This window comes from Myodes glareolus, chromosome 2 (genome assembly GCF_982192425.1).
Source record: "Myodes glareolus chromosome 2, mMyoGla1.1, whole genome shotgun sequence".
Classification (NCBI taxonomy): Eukaryota; Metazoa; Chordata; class Mammalia; order Rodentia; family Cricetidae; genus Myodes; species Myodes glareolus.
This window is the reverse complement of record NC_142027.1, coordinates 78,729,877-78,750,715: the sequence shown is the minus strand read 5'-3', so window position 1 is coordinate 78,750,715 and position 20,839 is coordinate 78,729,877. Positions and strand designations below refer to the sequence as shown.

Below are 20,839 nucleotides of genomic sequence, written 5' to 3'. Positions count from 1 at the left end.
AATAGCTGAGGGCTAAAAAGTCACAGGCTAGCTATACTTATAACAGCCTTAAATAGAAACTAATGCTGGTACTAAAAACATGCTTTGAAAAATAATCACAACCGGGCAGTGGTGGTGGTGCATGTCTTTAATGCCAGCACTCAGGAGGCAGAAGCAGGTGGAACTCTTTGAGTTCAAGGCCAGCCTGGTCTATAAGAGCTAGTTCCAGGACTGGTTCCAAAGCAAGAAAGAAAAAAAGAAAGAAAAAGAAAATCAGAGTTATTTAATACAACCTCAGCCCCAAAGAGAAATCTTCATTGCAGTATCTACTTGGCTAATATATTTGAGAAATACATTTTTTCCAAAACAGCACACAGTATATTATCTTGAAGAAAAAACAATATTGCACTAAGCACTAAATAAACCATAAGACTTTAGTTACAATAAGTTAAAAGAAAGTCAACACTTCTTCGTAAACCAAGTTGCATTAGCAATTTTTCTCTTTGCCTTTATTTAAACAGTTCTCAAAACATTTGAGTGAATTGGGCCTCCTCTGGTAAGCAAAGGACCTGAAAATAATATTTAAAAAATGAACAGGCAGTCTTCAGTTCATCCATGACACAGGTGTGGTGATCCCTTCTCTCATTCCAAACTTTGAAGCACCCAGTATTTCCATATAGTCTAAGCTAGAAGAACAAGAGTACATTTGTGGTGGAATGTATTGTTGTCACTTGTTGATAATTAGTTGAAATACTCTTTGTAACAAACAGCCTTTTAAAGGCATGTATCTGAAGCTCTTATTCCCTGCTCTATATAATACAGATTACATAAAGGCTGACAAATCCACATTAATGTAAGCATTAAGCACTTGCTGTATGGAAAGATTTTTGTTCTAATACTAGCAGCACAGAGTTACAGCGTATTTTTAACACTTAATTGCAAGTATATCAAATATGGCAAGTTTCATGGACTCCCGAAAGAAAACAAGTATCTTTATTTTAAAATATTTTACTGGAAACTTAAGAATGGTTAAGCATTGATATTTAGAAAGAAAAGTAAAAATCAAACTTGTTTATTGTTGCTTTTTGCCATTTGGTAGCATTTTACACACAGGCTTCGATCTTCAGAATACCCTGGATTCAGTAGAAAAACCTTTTAAATGAAGTTTTGTACAATAGAAACTTCTCAGCAGTCAAAATTTGGACTGTAAAAAAATACATGCAAAACATACTTTTCTGAAAACACTTAACTTTGAACAAAGCACCGAACTACACAAATGCAGAATGAAAACAGCATTTCAACTCCACCAAAAGTAGTCATCATAAAAGGTGTAAAAGTCACCTAACTTCACTAGGCACTGTTCACTTTTTAAACAGGAGACAATAGAAAATATTGTCCACAAACAATATCCCAGCTCTATGGCAGGTTTCAGAAAGTTTTCAACTTCATGCTTTAATAGCGACCTGGAAAGAAAACAAAACCTGTCAATGTTTGGGAATCAAGTCTCTCACATGAATAAGAAATTTATTCAAGCATTAGATGTATATACATCCATATATAAAATGAGAATTTTATTTAATCATCTAGGTGTCACACCAATGAGGACAGAACCATGTGGACTTCCAATTTATAAAATAGTTATACAAATCACATTATAATAGATAAATAAAACTAATCAAGGCAACTTACGAGGAGAGTATGACCGTGATCGGGAACGTGACCTGTATCCTCCACGGCTGTAGTAAGGAGAGGGTGACCGTCTTCTGTAAATAAATAAAAACTGTGTATATCTACACCTAGGTAACACTGGGCTAATAACATGAAGCTAAACTTTTGCAGGTTCTCAAGCTGAGAGGTTCCAATAAACCTTTAAAGTGCAGTGTATTATGTCCAAATAAACGCTAAAAGCATCTTAAAGTTCAATTTTTAATTTCTACGAACCCTTTTACATTGTCCATTGAGAACTATTATGAACTTTAAGAAAATTCATGTGGCCAGAGAGATAGATAGCTAACGTTATAAGCATTCACTACTCTTGCAGAGAACCTAGGTTCAATTCTCAGCACCCACAGGGTGGCTCAAAATGTGAGGTCATCTTCTTGTCTATAAAGAAACAAAGTATGTATTGGTAGACATAAAAATGCAGATGCATTAAAGGTGGCGGCATACACCTTTAATCCCAGCACTCAGGAGGCAGAGGCAAGCGAATCTCTTTGAGTTCAAGGCCAGTCTGGTCTACAAGAGCTAGTTCCAAGACAGCTAGGACTGCAGAGAAACCCTGTTTCAAACAAAACAAAATCCTAAAACACTGACTAAATACACATATAAGTTAATTCAAATAAAAACAAGGCCAGGCATGGTAGGGCACGCCTTTACTCTCAGAACTTCGGAGGCAAAGGCAGAATCTCTTAAGTTTCAGGTTATAGAAACCCTGTCTCTAATAATCAAAACAAAACCCAATCTTCATGGTGTCACTTAGAGAACAGTTGCCTAAGTATCAGGCAAACATTTTACAAGTATTCTGTTACTCAGACTTTAACAGAAATTTACACACCTGTAAATTTGATCGCGGTCTTGAGCAGCTCTCCATCCGCCTCCCCCTCCACCACCTCCTCTGTAAAAACAGAAAAGAAAATTGTTTTTAGTTAAAACAATGCTACAAGAATGGACAAAACCCTGTTTTGTAGTTAATGTGTTAAAGAGTTCTTCCTGAATGGCATAGTTGCTCTCAATAAAAACTTCTCAGTCCCATGTGCTACTTAACACACCAATGCTTAAAAGGGAAAAATGCCATTTTGTTAAAATCCTGGACATCTAAATATTAAAGACTTAGTTCTACAGACAATGGTATAATGAACAATCTTCAACAAGAAAAATCTCATTTACAAAAAAATAAACACACGGTCTATAGTTAAACAGAAGTTTCTGCTAAAGGCTTAGAATTGCTTGGTGACTGCAGCCTTGATACTTTAACCATCTGAATCAAATTCCCAGAACCCAAGGAAAAGCCAAAGATTGGCTTCCATACACGCGTAAAGTCAAGTTTCATCTGTATATTAGCACACCAAGTTTAATGTCTCATTTGTATTTAAAAATTAGGCAAGCATCCAACTAGATAGCAAAATAGACGTAGGTCTAAAGTTTTGGTTTAAATTGCAGCTATACTGTTTTAAAATTTTAGGTGTTTTGCGCTGCTGTAAATGAAGTGTGAATGAGCTTACCTGTATGACCTGCTGTAATAGTCCCGGTCATCATAACCCCGATCATATCCTCTGTCATAATAATCGCGGCGGCGTGAGCTGCCACTGTGAAAAACAACATTAACTTTTAATAAGTTTTAGAGGCACACAAATCCACGACTTTCTAAAAAATTGTTGGGTATTGGCACACATCTTTAATTCTAGCACCAAGGAAGCAGAAGTCTGTGAGATTGACGTCAGCCAGGGTTTTCTGGTGAGATCCTGCCTTTCCTTTTCCTTTTTTCCTGGAGGTGAGGGGGGAATTGGGAGACAGGGATTCTCTGTGTAGCCCTGCTGTTCTGTAATTCAGAGATGCCCTGCCTTCCAAATGCTGTGATTAAAGGCATTTGCCACCACTGCTGGGCTGAGAACCTGTCTTTAAAAGGGTTTTCCTTTAATCTTTTTTTTTTTAAATTAGACTCAGTGAGTAAAGTAAAAAGCCCATAAACAGGACTACCTGAGTACTCATCTCAAATTCCACGCCAAGTGCCTGTCACATACCTATTCTAATGTTTCTAAGGCTAGATGGGATGTACAAGCAGAAATTTCCAGAAGTTCAAAGCAGATACACTGGAGCGGTGAACATAAACCCACCTTAAAACAATATGAAAGGCGAGGAAACACAAAGGTTGTTCTGCCCTCCACATATGCCACCTGTCTATGTGCTTACCCAAACACTCATATACATACAAAATATTAACTGAGTGACAGCGCTTACAACACAACTCACATAAAGATGGAAGGAGAGAACACAGGGAGATGTCTTTTAACATCTGCCAACTAACCTCCCCCCCCATTTTGTTTTAAATAATTTTATTTAGAGGTTTCTGAGATGGCTCAACACGTAAGTATTAAGTTTTGAATAGACCCTCAGCACCCAAAGTATAGTGACATGAAGGCCAGAGACTAGAGGTAGCTAGTTTGCAACCTCTGGATTGATACTTGTCTCAAAATCTAAAATGATACCCAAGAATCAGAACTCAGTCTTTGCAAGAGAAGCACTAGACAGCAACTGGATAAACATTCACAGCTGATTAAAATGTAGACTAAATGGATCAATACCAACCTATCCCCTCACCTCCCCCAGGCTCAAACACCAGGAATAGAAAGATTCTAAAGCCATAGATTAGGAAGATGCACAATGGTACAGCTTGAACACGACTCAATTTATGAGTAAACAGTAGTTACCTGCACCAGTAAACATTCTAGCAAGCATAAGAAAAAAGTTCCTTCCCAGGTCCCACCCCTACTCAAGGAACTACATACAGCTGGAGAAGATGGTTTTCAAGCAGTGTGACAATGGTAAGGATGACCATAATGCAGCAGATGGCTACACACCCATGAAGCATGAGCGTATTAACTGGGCTGAGTGCACTGAAGGGGGGGGCATAAAAACAATAAAGGGAGATCCGTGGAGGTGGAAGTGACATTAACAGCAAAGTGGCTAGGTAATGGAGCTTACAGCCTGGAAACTGAGCTAATCTTCAGAACCCATGTATAAGAAAGGAACACACACACACACACGGCAAACTTACTAAGTAGGTCTCCCCATGTAAATTCCTGGTGTTGGGGTATGGGGCCTTTTTGTTATAGAGAAATCGACCCTAATTCGACGTCCATCAAGCTCCATTCCATTGGCACGTTCTTTAGCCTTCAAAAGATAAATAAATTGTTATATATATACCCTGAATTATTGTCTCTATTTATCTTACAGCTATTTAATGAAGACTAAAGGTACTTTCCATCCAGTTTTCTAATATTTTTATAGAAGTTTAGCAAAAAAAAAAACCTAAATTAAATTGTTACTCCCTCTACTACAAACTCACTTGCTAAAAGTAGTCACAAAAATAAAAAGGGATAAACACCACAGCAGTCTACATGACCCACAACATACTTATTACAACTACCTACAAACGCAGGTGAACTTAGCTAATCCATCGGTCTCTAACATCCTAAGAGCTGGGATCACACACACATACATCACACCATTTATGAAACCCAAATTTCAATGTCTATACTTGCTGAACAAGTCCAAATGCTCTTCTTTACCTATGGCCATTTGGTATGGGAAGAAATAAAAACAAATTTGTTTATATTCTATGATTCAAAATGCCTGTTGTGGGAGCCAAACATCTCTAAAAAGCAGTCTTGATCTATTATTAGTTACTTGCCTCCCTCCCAACTAAAATGAGCATGGACTGAAGTTCACAGAACTGGCTGCTTTTCAAGACATGTATTCAATTCCCAACACCCACACTAGGAGTCATCACAACTGTAGATCAAGTTCCAGGGGATCCAGTGCCCTCTGCTGGCCTTCACAGACACTGCATACATAGTGCAAAGACATCCACGAAGGCAAACACCCACACATACAAACTTAAAATCTAAAATACATGTACTTTTAGAAAATAGCTCAGTGTATTATTCTTTGCCAAAATATCTTCAGGGTTTACTTTTTATACCAGCACAGCATTACTGAAAAATCAAGTGATGTGTTTGGATTTTACTTTAAAATGTTTTTAGCCTAGAGACAGTACCTTACTGAAGAAAGTACTAAGACTAACCAACCTAAGTCACGTTTGTTTGTTTTGTTTTTTTGGAATGTAAGGCTGAGAGTTAAGTTCAGAACACCACTGAATTCAACATGTTCCAAGTGGAAATTTTTTAAATTCCTTCAAAGAACAAAAACTCAAAACTATAGTTGTATGTCTTACATCTTCAATCTATAATATAAAGCCAGAAATTGCCTGGTCAATCAGAACAAAAGTACAAGTAGATATTTACTTACTTCCTTGGCATCATCTACATTTTCAAAATATACAAAGGCAAATCCTCTTGAGCGTCTAGACTGCTGGTCATACACAATAGACACATCAGCAATGGGGCCATATTTAGAGAACACTTCTCTTAGGTCTCTTTCTGTGGTGTATAAGCTCAATCCGAACACCCCAAGACAACAGTTGGGGTCAGGATTTGCCTAGAAAACAAACAGATTTTAAAATCTGAAAATTTTACATAGATCTTAAAGGGGGTAAGTGGACAAGGTAAAGACAACTAACTAGAACATAACATAAAAAACAATTATTAGGATGATAAATTAGATCAAGCACCACTATACCTTACAAAACACTGTGGCATATACTGATAACCACAAAGAAGGGTAGGAAATTCCACAAGGAAACTAAGTTAAATTCAACCCTAAAACAGGGAGGAGGATCATTATGAGATTCTGTTCTGATAATTGTTGTTGAAGTTTGGAGCTCAGCTTAGATAAATAATAATCATCAGGGAATTTATTATAAGGAAAAAAATATAGATACGCTGTTTTGTTTTAATCTGGAGTTCATGTAACCCAAGGTGACCAAAATCTCACAGTTATCTTGACTGTGAGCCATTACACCAGCTAGAATTGCCAAAGAGGGGGTATTGCTGAAACCCAGGAAATATCCCTCTGCTCATTCTTGGTTGACATACTCTCCCCCCTTCTGTTCACTGGAAACTTATTCCTGGACTCCTTAGACACAAACCAACTCCTTCAATTGTCCTGACATCTATGTGTACCCCTTGGCACATGCCCCCTCAATCATGTGTACAAATGCAATAAAAAATAAATAAATTGAACTGGATATAGGTAGTCATGCACTCACTCCAACACGAGGGAAGCAGAATCAAGTGGATCTTTTTAGTTAGAGATCAACCTGGTCTACTCTGATTTTTAGGACAGCCACAGTGGCACAACACAGTGAGAGCTTATTTCAAAAATGTAAACAGCCAGGCAGTGGTGGTGCATGCTTTTAATCCCAACATTTGGGAGGCAGAAGCAGGTCAGCATAGTCTAACAGGGTGAGAGCCAAGGCTACAGAGAAACCCTATCTGTGGGTTTGAGTGTAGGGTAGATGCATCACTATTAAAGAAGGAAAACAACTTAAAGATACTTAACAGAATGTCATGTTATGCATAGCTGTGCAAGGCTAGGTTGGAGTAAATAACTGGAAATAAGGGAAATACATCTATGGAACAGAAGGAAATGAAGTCTTGGAGGGTACAATAAGGGTGTCACAACTACAGTTAGCCCTCCCACCTAAGTAGCAGCATATGTTAACAACTGTTTACAGAACATTTATATTTTGTTGAGTATTTTAAGTAATCAGATATAAAATTTAAATGCAAACTAAGCACATTAGTAGTTACTAAAAGATGGGGGTGATGGTGCCAAGACTTCAAACTAAAGATGAAGCAAACAGTAAGCTTCATAAATTTGTGGACTTTTCCATTAATTTTTTAATGTCTAGCAATTGAAACAGACAAGGGGAACTATATCACATATTAATTATAGACAAACATACATGAAACCCAAGAAAGTGCAACAAATTACTTTAGCAGCTATCATTAGTAAAATAAATTTATAAACACATTACAAACATTCCAGTCATACATTAAGGAACTTTAAAAAAGTTCCTGAAATTTTACATAGAAAACTTATTAGGTAGGAAAATTACATAATAATAAAAACACTTCCATTTCTAGAAGCAGAAGCTAAAAACTCCACTGTCAGTACAATGTTTCAAAAATGTCTTCAGGCTGGGAAGGGACCTCAGTTTGATCTGCCTCATGTACATAATAACCTGGGTTCAGTCCATTCCACTTCAGAAAACTTTCCCATCTTACCCGATTCCCAACATGACGTCTTCGAGTGGACATGGGAGAATGGCTGTGGCTGTGCCGCCTGCGATAATCTCGGCTGTAAGACCTGCTCCGAGATCGTCTATGGGAGCGGGATCGTGATCGTGACCTTGTATAATGCCTTCTAGAACTTCTTCTGGATCTAGACCTGCAAGATAGAACTTGAGGTTATGTCTAAATAACAGAATAGATAACCTTTCAATTTCTTTATTACTCTATTCTAGAGTTAAATTCCAAACACAGGACATAGTTCATGATAAAAAAAATTACCCCATCTAATCATTTTTATTTTGTTAAGCAACCAAAGTCAAGAACAATAGGCTCCCTCATTATTTTTTCCAAAATAACATTAAGAAAAATTTAAAGTTAAGGATATTTAAAGTTCTGAAAACTGGACCGTACTACGCGTTTGGTTTGTGCATGCCTTTTTAACCTTTTATCCTCTATTTCTGTATTTTCTATTATGCCAACTATTCATTTTGGCCAATTAACAAAAGCCACTGCATTTATCTCTTAATTCAGGCAGTGGTGGCCTGTGCCTTCAATCCCAGGGCACTTGGGAGGCAGAGGTAGGTGGATATCAATCCTGACTAAAAAAAAAAGAAGAAGAAAGAAAAAAGCAAGCAAGCAAGCTTTTGGGCTGGAGAGATGGTTCAGTAGTTAGGAGCACTCGCTGCTCTTCCAGAACCTACATGATAGCCAGCTCACAACTGTAACTCAAGATCTGACACCCTAACACAGACATTCATGCAGGCAAAACATCAATGCACACAGAAAATAATTAAGTTTGTGGCTTTTGAGTAAAGTAAAACATAAAGGGGTCACCAAAACCAGAATGCACTGACAGATGAAGTATTGGTGTTATAAGCAGCCAAAGTTAAAAAGTTAAGCATAATCTACTCAAATCAGCAAAAGATCTGAACCCTGACCCCAGAAGCCCAGGTTGTTTTAGTCTTCTGGATCCCATTTCTAATAGCAACATTAAAAAGACCAATAAATGAACATATCCTTTACTTTCCTTAGCTTAACAAATCACACTAATTTTAAAGCAGAGATAACAGAAGGAGATTTCAAAATAGTCTTTCTTACCTGGATTCAGATCTGGACCGTGACTTTGATCTAGAACGCCTTGAATCTTCCTTGGAGCGAGATCTTGCAGGTGTGTGCCGTGCAGATTTCCCCGATCCGTGAGCACTTCCACTTCTGGAAGCAGAACGGGATTCCTACACGCAGATGTCAAAAGTTTTAATTTGTATACTTTTTTGAGAAGCTTTAAAAATAAATAAGCTTCTGTGAGATAAATGGCCAAGGAGACCAATCCTCTTCCAAAGATAAGAAAACATATGTGATGGCAGGAATTGAGTATACCTGGTATAATAGTTTCATTGCTTCAACTTACATCAATTAGTTCTTCCACAAGAATTATCTAACTCCACTCCCCTAAAAGGTGTCAAAGTCAGATTGTTTAAAGAACTACCCAAGTATTACATTTGGGAATTTTACTACATAGAGTGGGAAAGAACTTTAGTTAACTATGAAAACTAGTCTACTCCAGTCAAGCAACAATCAAAACAAAACCCCAAAAAATTTATTTAACTTCAAGTTACGGTTTGTTGAATGAGGGACAAAAATAAAATAGTTAAGGATAATCTTGTGTTTCAAGCTTGGAAGGTAGGAAAAAATCTAAAAGACTAGCTAATGGACAGAAAATGGCTAAGATAGTTTTTAATGTATGTTGAGACCTCTTACAAAACTCAAGAGCAAACAAAAGGAACTAAGAACAAAAGCGACAACAAATTACTAAGAGCAGAAAAGGTGCCAAAGATCCACAGCTTTCTTGGCTACACTGGCAAGAGCCAAGGCAAAATCAAACAGGAGACCAAGAAAAAGCAGAAACAATATGTAAAAGGCACATTAAAAACAAAGATAAAATCAGGAACTCCCAGCTCAGGAAAATTTCTGTAGATGCCTAGGCAAATACCATGGACTCCGTTTATTAAATGGGAAGAGCCAGTGCTCATTCCCCAGACAACTAAGCTTTCACTATGACAAAACCTTTTAAGACAAAAATGAAAGGCATAGTCGAGTCAATTGTTCTTAAGATACAGCTACAACCACTAAAAAGAAAGCAAAGCTAAAAGGACAATGTATCTCAAAAATCATTTCCAACTATTTTAGAATCCAGACTATGATTTACATACAGAATAAGGAAGACAATTTAGAGCATTCCTCCTCAATGCTCAGAACACAAAAATATGCATCTCATAGACAACAGAAGGGAGGGAACCTCAAGTAAACAGATGAAGACAACTGCAAGAATGAGCAGCTTTCCAGACCCCAAATAATCTAGAAAATTACTACAAGGACACACTAAAGCATGGCTGTGATTTAACATGTGACAGATAACTTACCTCTCTACCAGAACTTCATCCCCCAAGGAATAGCTAAGATTAAAATAAGCCACGTGTGACTCAGCTGCCTTTAATACCACAATACAGTTTAGAATTCACTGCTCGTGGTGGGGAGAGACTACCCCAACTAACCAGTCATTGGATTTCAGTATCTAATGTTCAAGCAAAATGTTCAGCAAGGCAATTTATACCTCACTTTCTTCTTGGCCAAAACCAAAAACTTACAGTGTAGTTTTTGTCATCTTTACTATAGGGAAAGGCTAATCTACAAGAGAAAACAGAAGCAAGGGACTAGAAAGTTAATAAAAATGCATTTTTTCAAATTCTGTAAGACTACCTTACAGAACAATTAGAAGCTTTAACAAAAACAAAATAGAGTACCATATACATAAATCCTCAAAAAGGACTGTTGCTTCTTTTTAACCAAAGTTTTATCCCAAACTGGGATGTCTCAGCTATCTGTCTGCTAAGAGAACAGAAATTTCTAGAATGGGAAATTAGATGAGGAAAGTTTCTTTTCTTGAAAGTCTAGTAGACTAAGGTGTCTCAACAGATGGCTTGGAACATTCGAGACTTTTTTTTTAACTCAGTCTCCAAATCTAATAGGCTTTGTCCCACATGTACTTTTTGAGCAACAATTTCTTGGATTAAAAATGAGTGGAAACACAAAAGATCTCCTTTGCCTGTATACTGGCACTGTTGCTAGTTGCTAGCTAGCTGGTGGCTGGGAAAGAACCCACAAAAAAACTACCTTTAAAAACTTTGCCAGCTAATCCTTTGTTAAATCCTTCCAGTTATGTAGAATATCTATAAAGGTGAGAAGATTTTGTGTGAAGAAATGAAATCCAGTGATTAGCTAAATACAAAGCTCTACACTAATCGTAAACCTTAATGCACAAACAATTCTATAAAACCAGCCAGAAAAGTCCTTTACAAGTAATATTTCAAATTCAACTCTGAGTGACAGACAAAGCCATATAGAACTCTACAAAAAGAACTATACTATGGATGGCCAATGCCAAAAAGCATCAACAATGACAGAAATTCTCCCCCAAAAAAGTCCTCAAATCTTAGTCATTTTTAACTAATGACAACCAACATATAAGAAACAGGTCAAGTTCAAAAATAAAATCTCAAGCAGCCTGTAGCTCCTCCTATATTGAGAACAGCATCTCAGAAGTATTAAATCTTTCCTTATAGTAGCTCATAATACACAGTCCTAAAGAGCTTTTAGTTTGTGTTAGGCACCCTAATCCTAAAAAGCAAAAATACATCTAAATTTAATTAAGCCTCACAAACTCAATGTCAGAAGTTAAATCTTTCTATAGTTCTTTGGCAAAGTAATCTTCCCTGTATTGCAAGTATTGCAAGTAAAATTCCAACCCCCAATTTCAGCCCTGTTTTCCCTGTCAGCAGCACCCTCAATGTCCATAGGAGACACCTTCTGAAAAGGAAAAAAAAGATGGGAAACTTTGCTAACATCAACATTTTCGCTTTAAGTGTAGCCACTTGGACCATATGGAAATTCAAATCCCCTTTAAGCTTGAGTAGTAACATAAAACTGACATTATTTCATTATTATCTAACAGTTTTACAAAGCAACAAACTGCTATAAATGAAAATTGTATTTTCCTAGCAAGATACAGAAACAAGGAAAGAAGCACAAGTAAAAAGCACTGACAATAGGCTCAAGTGTACCAACAAAGCATGCACCCTTCATGAAAGGTCATTTAAGTAATTTTTTCCTGACAACACTCAGAATAAAAGTTGTCATTATTTCAAGATGATAACCTTCAATATTCTGCACAGAGCAGGCAATTATTGGTTGTCTGCTACTGATTATGAGTACTTGTTATTAACATGCTAACCATCTAACTATAAGTCAAAACAGAAAAGAATTGAGTTGGTTTTCTTTTCAGTTGAGGTAGCACACACACTAGAAGAAAACCATGCTTAAGATCATTATAATGAACTAAGGACAGGGAAAAAGGCAACAAAGTAGCAGCAACCACTGCACTTTGAATTAGCTATCATACTTGCATGACTCATCTAAGGGAAGCCACTATACTTAAGCAAAACTCCTTATAATTCAATTGGAACAGGCATGCAACAGAATATACAGAACATCCTTATTTGGCACAGTAGATCTCAACATTAGGACTTAAGTGGTTATAGCTTTCCACCAATATGTGGAAACCTAATGCTTTCATTACAACAAAACAACCATGTTAGATGTTTTGCTTAGATTTTGAGGGTTTAGTCCCATTACCACCCTGGTGACAGTCTTGCAAGTTTTCCAGTAGAAAATATTCTACTATACACTGTATCAAAGCAGAAACTATCAGTGCATTTTAAGAGTCCAAAGGGTGGTTAAGTAACAGACCATCAGTTCCAACTCATACTCACTCATGCCCCAGAAACAGCAGAGTATAACAGGTGAAAAGTCTAAGTAAGGGAAGATGGGAGGCCAACTATTATTCCCCCAGGGGATTAGCAACTGCTTCCTGCTATTTGACTACAAATAGTTATTTTTAAAGAATTGCATTTCCATCATTTGACTAAGCAGTTAAAATTAGAATTACCTAATTTAAACGATTCCCTTGGAAGTCACTTCTTTACCCTGTATATATTTTCTTCTATTAAACAAATAATGCATGCATGTTTAGCAAAATATACAGGGACACATAAACAGACTAGTAATTACTTAGCGTAGTGCTTTCTGATTCCAGATTACTTCTTATCTTAACTTCATTTTTATTTCTTTTCTTCATTCTTCCGTTTCAAATTCTGACTTCTTTCATCTTCCCCACTTCACACAAATTGCTCAATATTCTACAAGTGGGACTTCTGGTCTGATAATTAGCATGCATTCTTTCTTTTATTTTTTCAAATTTCAGCTTCACTTATTCCTGAGCTTCAAATACTCATTTATAAAACTTGTCAAATGACGACTTCCGCATTTTCCTTCTTCAACATTAACCTTAATAGAAAAAGAACAGGATGAAGAATATTTTAAAACTCCAGGATAAAATCCAGTGCCAAAACTGAAACTAGAAAAAAAAAATCCCTTTTGTAGTTTTGGATTTAAAAAATACTAAAATATGCAGTTCAAAAAACTGAAACTACATAGTTTCCTGTTGGTATATGGTAATCATTTCTCTATTCCAAATAAATTCATCATGCTTAACATGAATGTGAAGTGCGCCACTGAACATTTACTGTTCATTAAACAATTTTACAAATTGTAATCACAATTCACACTTCTTATTGTATTCAAGAGAAAATGCTAAGTGTCAAAAGCACATCTCTAGTCAAAAAGTGACACATTTCAATACAAAAGTGCAAGAAAGAAAAAGCATGGACAACTCATCTGCACAATGACAAAGGTTGGGTTGTGACTTGCCTAGATAAGAAATGCACAATTCCACATTACTGTTTACTTGAAAGAGCATTGTTAGACAATGTCAGCAAACCTGACAACTGAATCTGTCCAACCCACCCTTGAAAACTCTGTATTAGTCAAACTGTATTAGTTTAATTACTAAATTTAGAACTAAAATCCTGATACTAAATGAAATTATCTACTACATGCCAACAGCTATAAAGAAAAGTAGAGCAAACTTGATTCCAACAGTGGTTATGTCCAAAAGAATTCTGTTGTAAAGTTTTCCCCTCTATTAGCAAAACATTAGTCTTCTGGATGTCCAAAGGAGAGAACTTACTTGAAAGGTGGCAAATTATGAGAAAATTATGGCTAACCTCCTCAAATTGTTAAAAAAGCCCCCTTTAGCAGATTAGTGAAGTTTAATTCTAATACTGGGACACTAAGTAAAATACTGTCCAGGTAAAACAATCTAGTTTTCCTTGTTACTCTGCTAAAATATTTGTGAATGCTCTTTTACTCTCTATTTCCTCTTACATTTTCTTCTGGTTTGAAAGAGGGGAGAAAAAAAGAAAAATTTCCTTAAAAAAAAAAAAAGACAAGTCTTTATTCTATTGTTGGCATAGGCAACCATGGGTATAGTAGTATCTTTTCCAAGGAAAAGCCTGATTTCCAGCCTAATTTTATAGTTAATTACTATTTGTTTTAAACTGGGGACATTTTAGAATGGCTATTTAAGGGAGTCACAGTAATTGGCTTTCTTTCAAGATCCATCACTAAAATGTAATGGGAAAGGTTTACTGGCAGCACGAATGTAATCATGGAATCAGAATGCCCAAGCAGGTTTCCTTAGTGTCTGGCCTCCCTAAAGGTTATCTATGTATAGATAGATACAGGGCTTAGATTCAGAAGACAAAAAGGCTTTAGTAGGTACCAGGACTTTTCAACATTAAGGCCACTTTGGTACTGCTTCTTTCATTACCACTTTCTAATCTTTCTCCTATATACTAAGAACACTCCTAGACAATTTGTATTAGCTCAGCTAAACTCAAGCAACTACTTCCTAAAACTACAAGATCAACTATTGGGCTAACATTTGGTTAAAAAAAAAGAGCATACTTAGAAAAAACCCACATCACTGGGGGAATAGTTTAATAACCGGCAATGAATGAAATGAGCAAAGAAAAACTACACCTTGTTATAGAAACGGTCAACAATAAAATGGATTAAGGGCTTTTTTTTGGAGACAGGGTCTCACATAGCCCAGAATGGCCTCTAAATTGCCAAAGGATGACGGCCTGATTTTTCTACCTTCACCTCCCAAATGCTGAGATTACAGGAAAGTGCCCTCTACTTTAAGGGTAGAGGAGAAAAATCCTCAAATGCTGAAGAAAATTTCTGAAGGGTTAAAGGGCGAGAACCTCACATAACTACACCAGCTGTAAAGTGGATGCTTTTTGTAATCCTGCAAAAATACCAAACCCTTAAATTTCTTTTGACCACAACATTTTCCATCAAAAGTACATATATGCATTTGTCTGAAATTTCTTATCTACTATCTAAGCACAAAAATCTTATTGTCGGGCCCCTCCAAACATGAAAATTTACGCCAATTAATAACCTGAAAATAGCCTCCTAAAGCAGTTCAAAATAGTGATTTGAGAATTTGCTGTTATCAATTTTGACCCGACACTAAAAAAGTTAAAACTAAATGATGACAACACCTAACTCTATATGGCCCATATCCTACAATAACCCATTTAAAAAAGCACTCATTCCTAAAATAATCACTATACCCTATTAGAAAACAACAGCTTTGTCCAAATACTAATCAACAAAACTATGCTGGACACATACACTATAGCGCTAACCACTGACTTGGCCAAATTATGAAGTTTGAAAGCATTCATATTTATCGTGTAGGTTTGGGGCTTTACTGAAAAGAAAAAAGGCTACACAAACAAGACAAATTCCATCAACACTTCTCTCAGTATCTGAACTCCCTCCCCTTCAAGCTTTCAAGGAAACCAGTACTTACCTTGTAAAACCATTTGTAATTTCATCTTAGAAGTACCACTTTCTATTTTGATAATATCCACAATATTAAGCATTCTTATTTAAGTCAAAGAAAATGACCAACAAGAGAATTATGATGAAAAAACTAGGCGATTTTCTTAACTTAATTCAACCTTTCATTAATGAAAATTACATGCAAAGGCTACAATTACTATAGAAATACAAGTTTTGGCTTTAAAAACCTGAATTTAGAGTTAGGGGATAAACACAATACACAAAGACATCATGGGATTGCGTAAGAAGAGAAAAAAAAAGCAGAATCTGTGAAGCAATTTGGTGGGGTAGTATCCAGAAGCACTCCTTGTTTAGGTTCCAAACATACTACACTTTAAGAAAATACTTCATCAGAGTATTTGCTAACTCCAAACTACTCTAATCTCTTGCTACTGTGGTCATAAAACAGCCTAACAAAAACATTTTCTGGTTTGTATAATTCTAGATTCTCAGGACTCACATGCATAATCTCAAAGAGGTAAGAATTTTAAACTAAGTAGAGATCAAAATTCACAAGTCTCATACCCTATACTTGGAACACTATTGGGGTCTTAAATATTAACCATTATTACCTTATACTTCAAGAGTGGTCGTTTTTTCTTCAAAGAAAAGGTTCTTTACAAAATGAGAAATTTTTTAAAAAGTACTGGAAGAAATGAGTTTTCAAGCCAACTTTAAAACTGGCAAAAAAAAAAAAAGGAACACACTCTGCAGAAGAGCTAAATGCTAACATCCATTCAATAAACTTGTGACCAAACCAAGCACAATTTATTTCACACACCTTAGGAAAGAAACATCTTTGGAAGGGGTTTGAGTGAATCCTGAAGTGTGAGAAGAGTGTCCACATGAAGACAAATAATCACTGAGATTCGGGTAGCTTAAAAGATTTATACTGTGCACATTAAAACAGCTTATGAGTCTATGGGCCTAGAAGTCAATGAAACTTATTTCCAAGGTTTCCAGAGATGGTTGGTTATACCAGGCATATCCAAAACTATTTACCTTATACATTTTTTCACACTTGGAAGGTGAACAAGTCAGATTTGGCCATGCTACTTTGCGGTTATGTCAGTGAATGAAATGCAGGGGACTTGAGCTACCTTGCATTATGTTTGTGTGTGAGTCTTACATGACAGGCAAGCATTCTTTCACCAACCAAGTTATACAACCAGTCCTTAAACTACCCCTTATTCCTTTGGGGAAAATGTTTAGTCTTGCTAAGTAATTCAGGATTACACTGAATCTGGATCCAGGACAAGTAGCCAGTATTTACAAACCTGTAACATTCTGCCCTGCTTACCTTGCAGTGTTTTTGTCTCTGAACTTTTTTGGCAAGCCTTCTTAATTCTTAAATTCAGCTAAGTGTTTCACCTTTCCAATTATCCCAAGATTCCAATTGGAGAGCAAAAAACACCAAGGAAAATGTGTCTGTGTGTAAGTATAGGGTTGAAGAATTGGAACAGCGAGCGCTTAAGAGCACCTACTGTTCTTTAGGAAAAGGAAGGTTTGCTTCCCAGCACCCAAACCAGGTGGCTCACAATCCCCATTTGGGCATTTGTGGAACTGGTACACGTGGGCTACATAAACTCAGAAACTGTGCACATGCACATAAAATTTTTTTTCATGTGTAAGTGTTCTACAACTTCCAAGTTTCGAAATACAGAAAGTCATTTTTTTCCCTCCAATTAATAAAGACTGCCTGGTGTGGTTAGGGAGGCAGACCAGACTAGACTGATCTACATAGCATGTCCCATGACAGCCAGGGACACAAGAGACCCTACCACAAATACTCAAAAACCATCTTGCTAGTAGAAATAGAAACAACACTTCAAATTAACAGGGGTAACAATTTCCCAGCTCTTTCAAAATGATATCCGTTCTTCAATTGCTTTCTTCGTGGAGCAATATATACGAAAGCTAATTTGAAAATTTTCCATGGACATGATGATGTATACCTATTTAATCCCAAAACAGCAAAAAGCTACTTGCTTTTAATTCTAAACACAATATAATTTATCATTACATGCCAACTTAGGGAGGCGTAAGACCTCAGAGAAGTTCGAAAGGATTTAAAACAAAATGGAGACTGGGTTTATAGTGCAGTAGTAAACGCGTGCATGTCACGCGGGCCCAAGCTCCATTTCCATTATCAGGAAAAAACAAAGCAAAATTCCTCCCTCGTTTCCTTCCTTGGGAAAGCTTTAAAATGACAAGGCACAAACTGCTAACATTGGACTTAAATGATCTTGGGATAAGAGGCTCGTCTCGGTAAAGGTCTGATCAGTACTAAAAGACCTGATCAGTTCAAGGATTCTGCCTTGGCCCCGAGTTTACCGTAGGGAGGCCTACGGTCAAGACGTTTAAAAGTTTACTAACATACTTAGACTACAAGCAGAGTATGATCTACTCCTGCAAACTTTGTGGGAAAAAAAGGTTAAGTCCCGGGGCGGAAAACAACTGCTCTTATGGCGCGCGCTTCTAAGCGGAGTTTTTTTTCTTTTTTCACCACTATACTAACAAGGACTAAGCGGAGTTTTCAAACTGCAATTACTCTCGCTCACTAAGCCACGCAGTGCCTGCCTATCGTGCTGGGATAATACTCTACCGCAGGGGAACGGGTCTAATCCAGGTCCGTTAGCTACAATCTCATCTACCTCCACCGAATGACACCCTCCGGAGGGGGAAGCTTAAAAAATAAAACACGTGACCCCCAGAGCTAACAGCGCCGTGGATTGTCGTCACCGCTCGCTCCTTCCCAATTCCGCACAACCATCCTAATGACCTTGCGTTCTGCTCCAGCTCAGGCCCCGACCACGGAGAAGCCGCCCCAGCACAAAGCCAACGGTCCCCGAGGTCCTTCCGCCGTTTCCGTGCCCAGAAGCCCCGGAGCGGTTCGCTCTCAGCTACCCGCCCGGCTCCCAGGCCCACGTGGCTCCTCCGCGCTTCCCCCTGCAGCCCCGGGTGAGGCAGCAGGGCCGGGCCGTCAGGACCCGCGGCGGCTCCGCCATTTTGTGCTTCTGGCAGCGCGCCCAGCCCGCGAGCCCAAGATGGCTGCGGAGCGGCTTCGCAGGAGCGCAACGGCGAAATTAGATCTCGCTCCCATCCCCCACCGCCGAGGGGACGCCGCGGCCATTTTTAATCTCCCCCACCCCCCACCTCCTAACGGATGAAAAAAAAAAACCAAAAAAAAAAAAAAAACCGGTCGCGGCGGGTACGAGGCCCACGGCCCGCCGGCAGCCTCCCTGGCGACTCGGGGCGGTGTCCATCAGGCCCTCCGGCGCCCCGGCTCCCGCTCGCCGCCAGACTCCCGCTGCCCGGCCGCAGAGGCCCGCAAGGCCTGGGGAGAGAACAAGGGGAGACCGCGGCCGCCCGCGCCCCACCGCGCGTACCCGCTCGCCGTAGTTCTGCTCGCCGCTGTCGCTCATGACTCCGGATGGCTGTCACCGTTGCTGGCCTGGACGGAAGCTGTCAGGCTCCTGCCTTCTCTACGGAGGCCCCGCCGCAGCCTCTCGCGACGTCGTACTCTGAGAGCCGCCCAAGGCCGACGCGCTCCGCACCTCCTCCGCGCCGCTCTCCCGCCGCCGGATGTGACGCGGCGCTCTTTAAGTGGGCCCCGCTCGCTCCCCAGAAGGCGCGCTTTCCCGGTCCCGCCTACTCCGCGGGGCAGACCAATTGCTTGCTTCCCACACCGGATGTGACGTACGACGCCCCGCCTCGCTCGCGCTGACCCGCCCCTAGAGCCCGGCCGCAGCAGTGGCGGGAAAGCGAGTGTTTGCCGGTGGGCGTCTGCGGTGGTCTCCCAGGGACGCCACGGTGTCACCATCCGTGCCTCGGTTGTTTCTGGAACCTTCTAGGGAACCGTATTGGGTGGAAGGAGACAAGGGAGGGCTCCGCGCCCCTCCGTCTTTTGTTCTGCCTTTCTAGTTTCCTTTTGTCCTTTTTCTTGTCTAGGAGAGAACACAGCCAATGGAAATCTCTGACTTCGAGGTAAGCCTGGCCTGCAAAGAGAGTTCCAGGACAACCAAGGCTACACAGAAAGAAACCCTGTCTAAAAAAATAATAATAAAATAAAAAAAATTGAGGTTTGAGACAGTCTCATTCTACTGCCTGGGTTGACTTTGACCTCACCATGTAGACTAGACAGGCAGTCAGGTTGTATTAATCCTTCTATGTCAGCCTCCCAAATCCTGGGATTACAGTTAGGAGCCACCAGCTCCTTTAATCCCAGTACTCAGGAGGCAGAAGCAGACAGATCTCTGTGAATTCGAGGCCAGTCGGGTCTACAAGAACCAGTTCCAGGTCAGGCTCCAAAGCTACAGAAAACTCTGTCTCGAAAAAGCAAAAACAAAACAGGCAATTATGAACCACTAGTCCTGATTTTGATCAACTGGTTTCTGTACCTTTTATTGCTAGTGATTATTTGATATGAAGTAGAAAGAATTAAAAATTCAGAATCAGGCATCGTGACAGTCGTGACAGGTGAGTGATCCTAGCGTTTAGGAGGCTGAGGAAGGAGTCCTTGAGTTTGACGTTCACACTTTATAGGAGTTCAGGATCAATCTGGATTGTATAAAAAGACATTGTTCTAAAAAGAGAAGAAAAATTAAAGAATTGGTAATCAAGCTGGGTGTGATAACATGGTCTTTAATCTCAGTACTTGGGAGGTAGAGGCAGGAGGATCTCTGAACTCTAGGCTAGCCAAGGCTGCATACTGAAACTATGGGGAGAGAGAGAGGAAGCAGAATAACACACACTTATCTTGTAACGAGAGAGAGAGAGAGAGAGAGAGAGAGAGAGAGAGAGAGAGCAAGGCAAGATGACACACACTTATCCTTGTAACCCCAGCACTTGACAGTTGAGGTCAAGGACAGGCAGCAGCTTAAGGCTAACCTGGGCTACATGAGATTCCCCCTTCAAAAAGTGAAACAAAAGAACAAGCAAACCAAAAGAAAGGGGCCTGCAGTGATGGATTTCTTTGGGAGAAGTCACTGCCTTCTGCCTTCTAAGGACGGCCTGATAGGATGTTGGACTCTAGTGTCCAACCCGAGAAGAAGTCGCCCCCAGAGACCACCTCA

General features: G+C 39.0%; 1 protein-coding gene across 2 annotated transcripts; it reads right to left on the bottom strand.

The window, feature by feature from the left end:
• Window positions 1-461: 461 nt before the first annotated feature.
• Window positions 462-19,350, bottom strand: Tra2b (transformer 2 beta homolog). 2 transcript variants are annotated; one of them, XM_085685350.2, is made up of 9 exons: window positions 19,154-19,350; window positions 8,991-9,124; window positions 7,887-8,049; window positions 6,007-6,195; window positions 4,754-4,869; window positions 3,201-3,284; window positions 2,534-2,593; window positions 1,669-1,739; window positions 462-1,442 (listed from the first exon to the last, which is right to left on the bottom strand). In XM_085685350.2, exons 1-9 carry the CDS (start codon window positions 19,187-19,189, stop codon window positions 1,432-1,434), a joined length of 864 nt encoding a protein of 287 aa, XP_085541476.1. In that variant the 5' UTR covers window positions 19,190-19,350; the 3' UTR covers window positions 462-1,431. The 2 variants fall into 2 exon arrangements, with proteins under 2 accessions (XP_085541476.1, XP_085541475.1); XM_085685349.2 differs by having other exon boundaries at window positions 1,669-1,742; window positions 19,154-19,349.
• Between the last annotated feature and the right edge of the window lie 1,489 nt (window positions 19,351-20,839).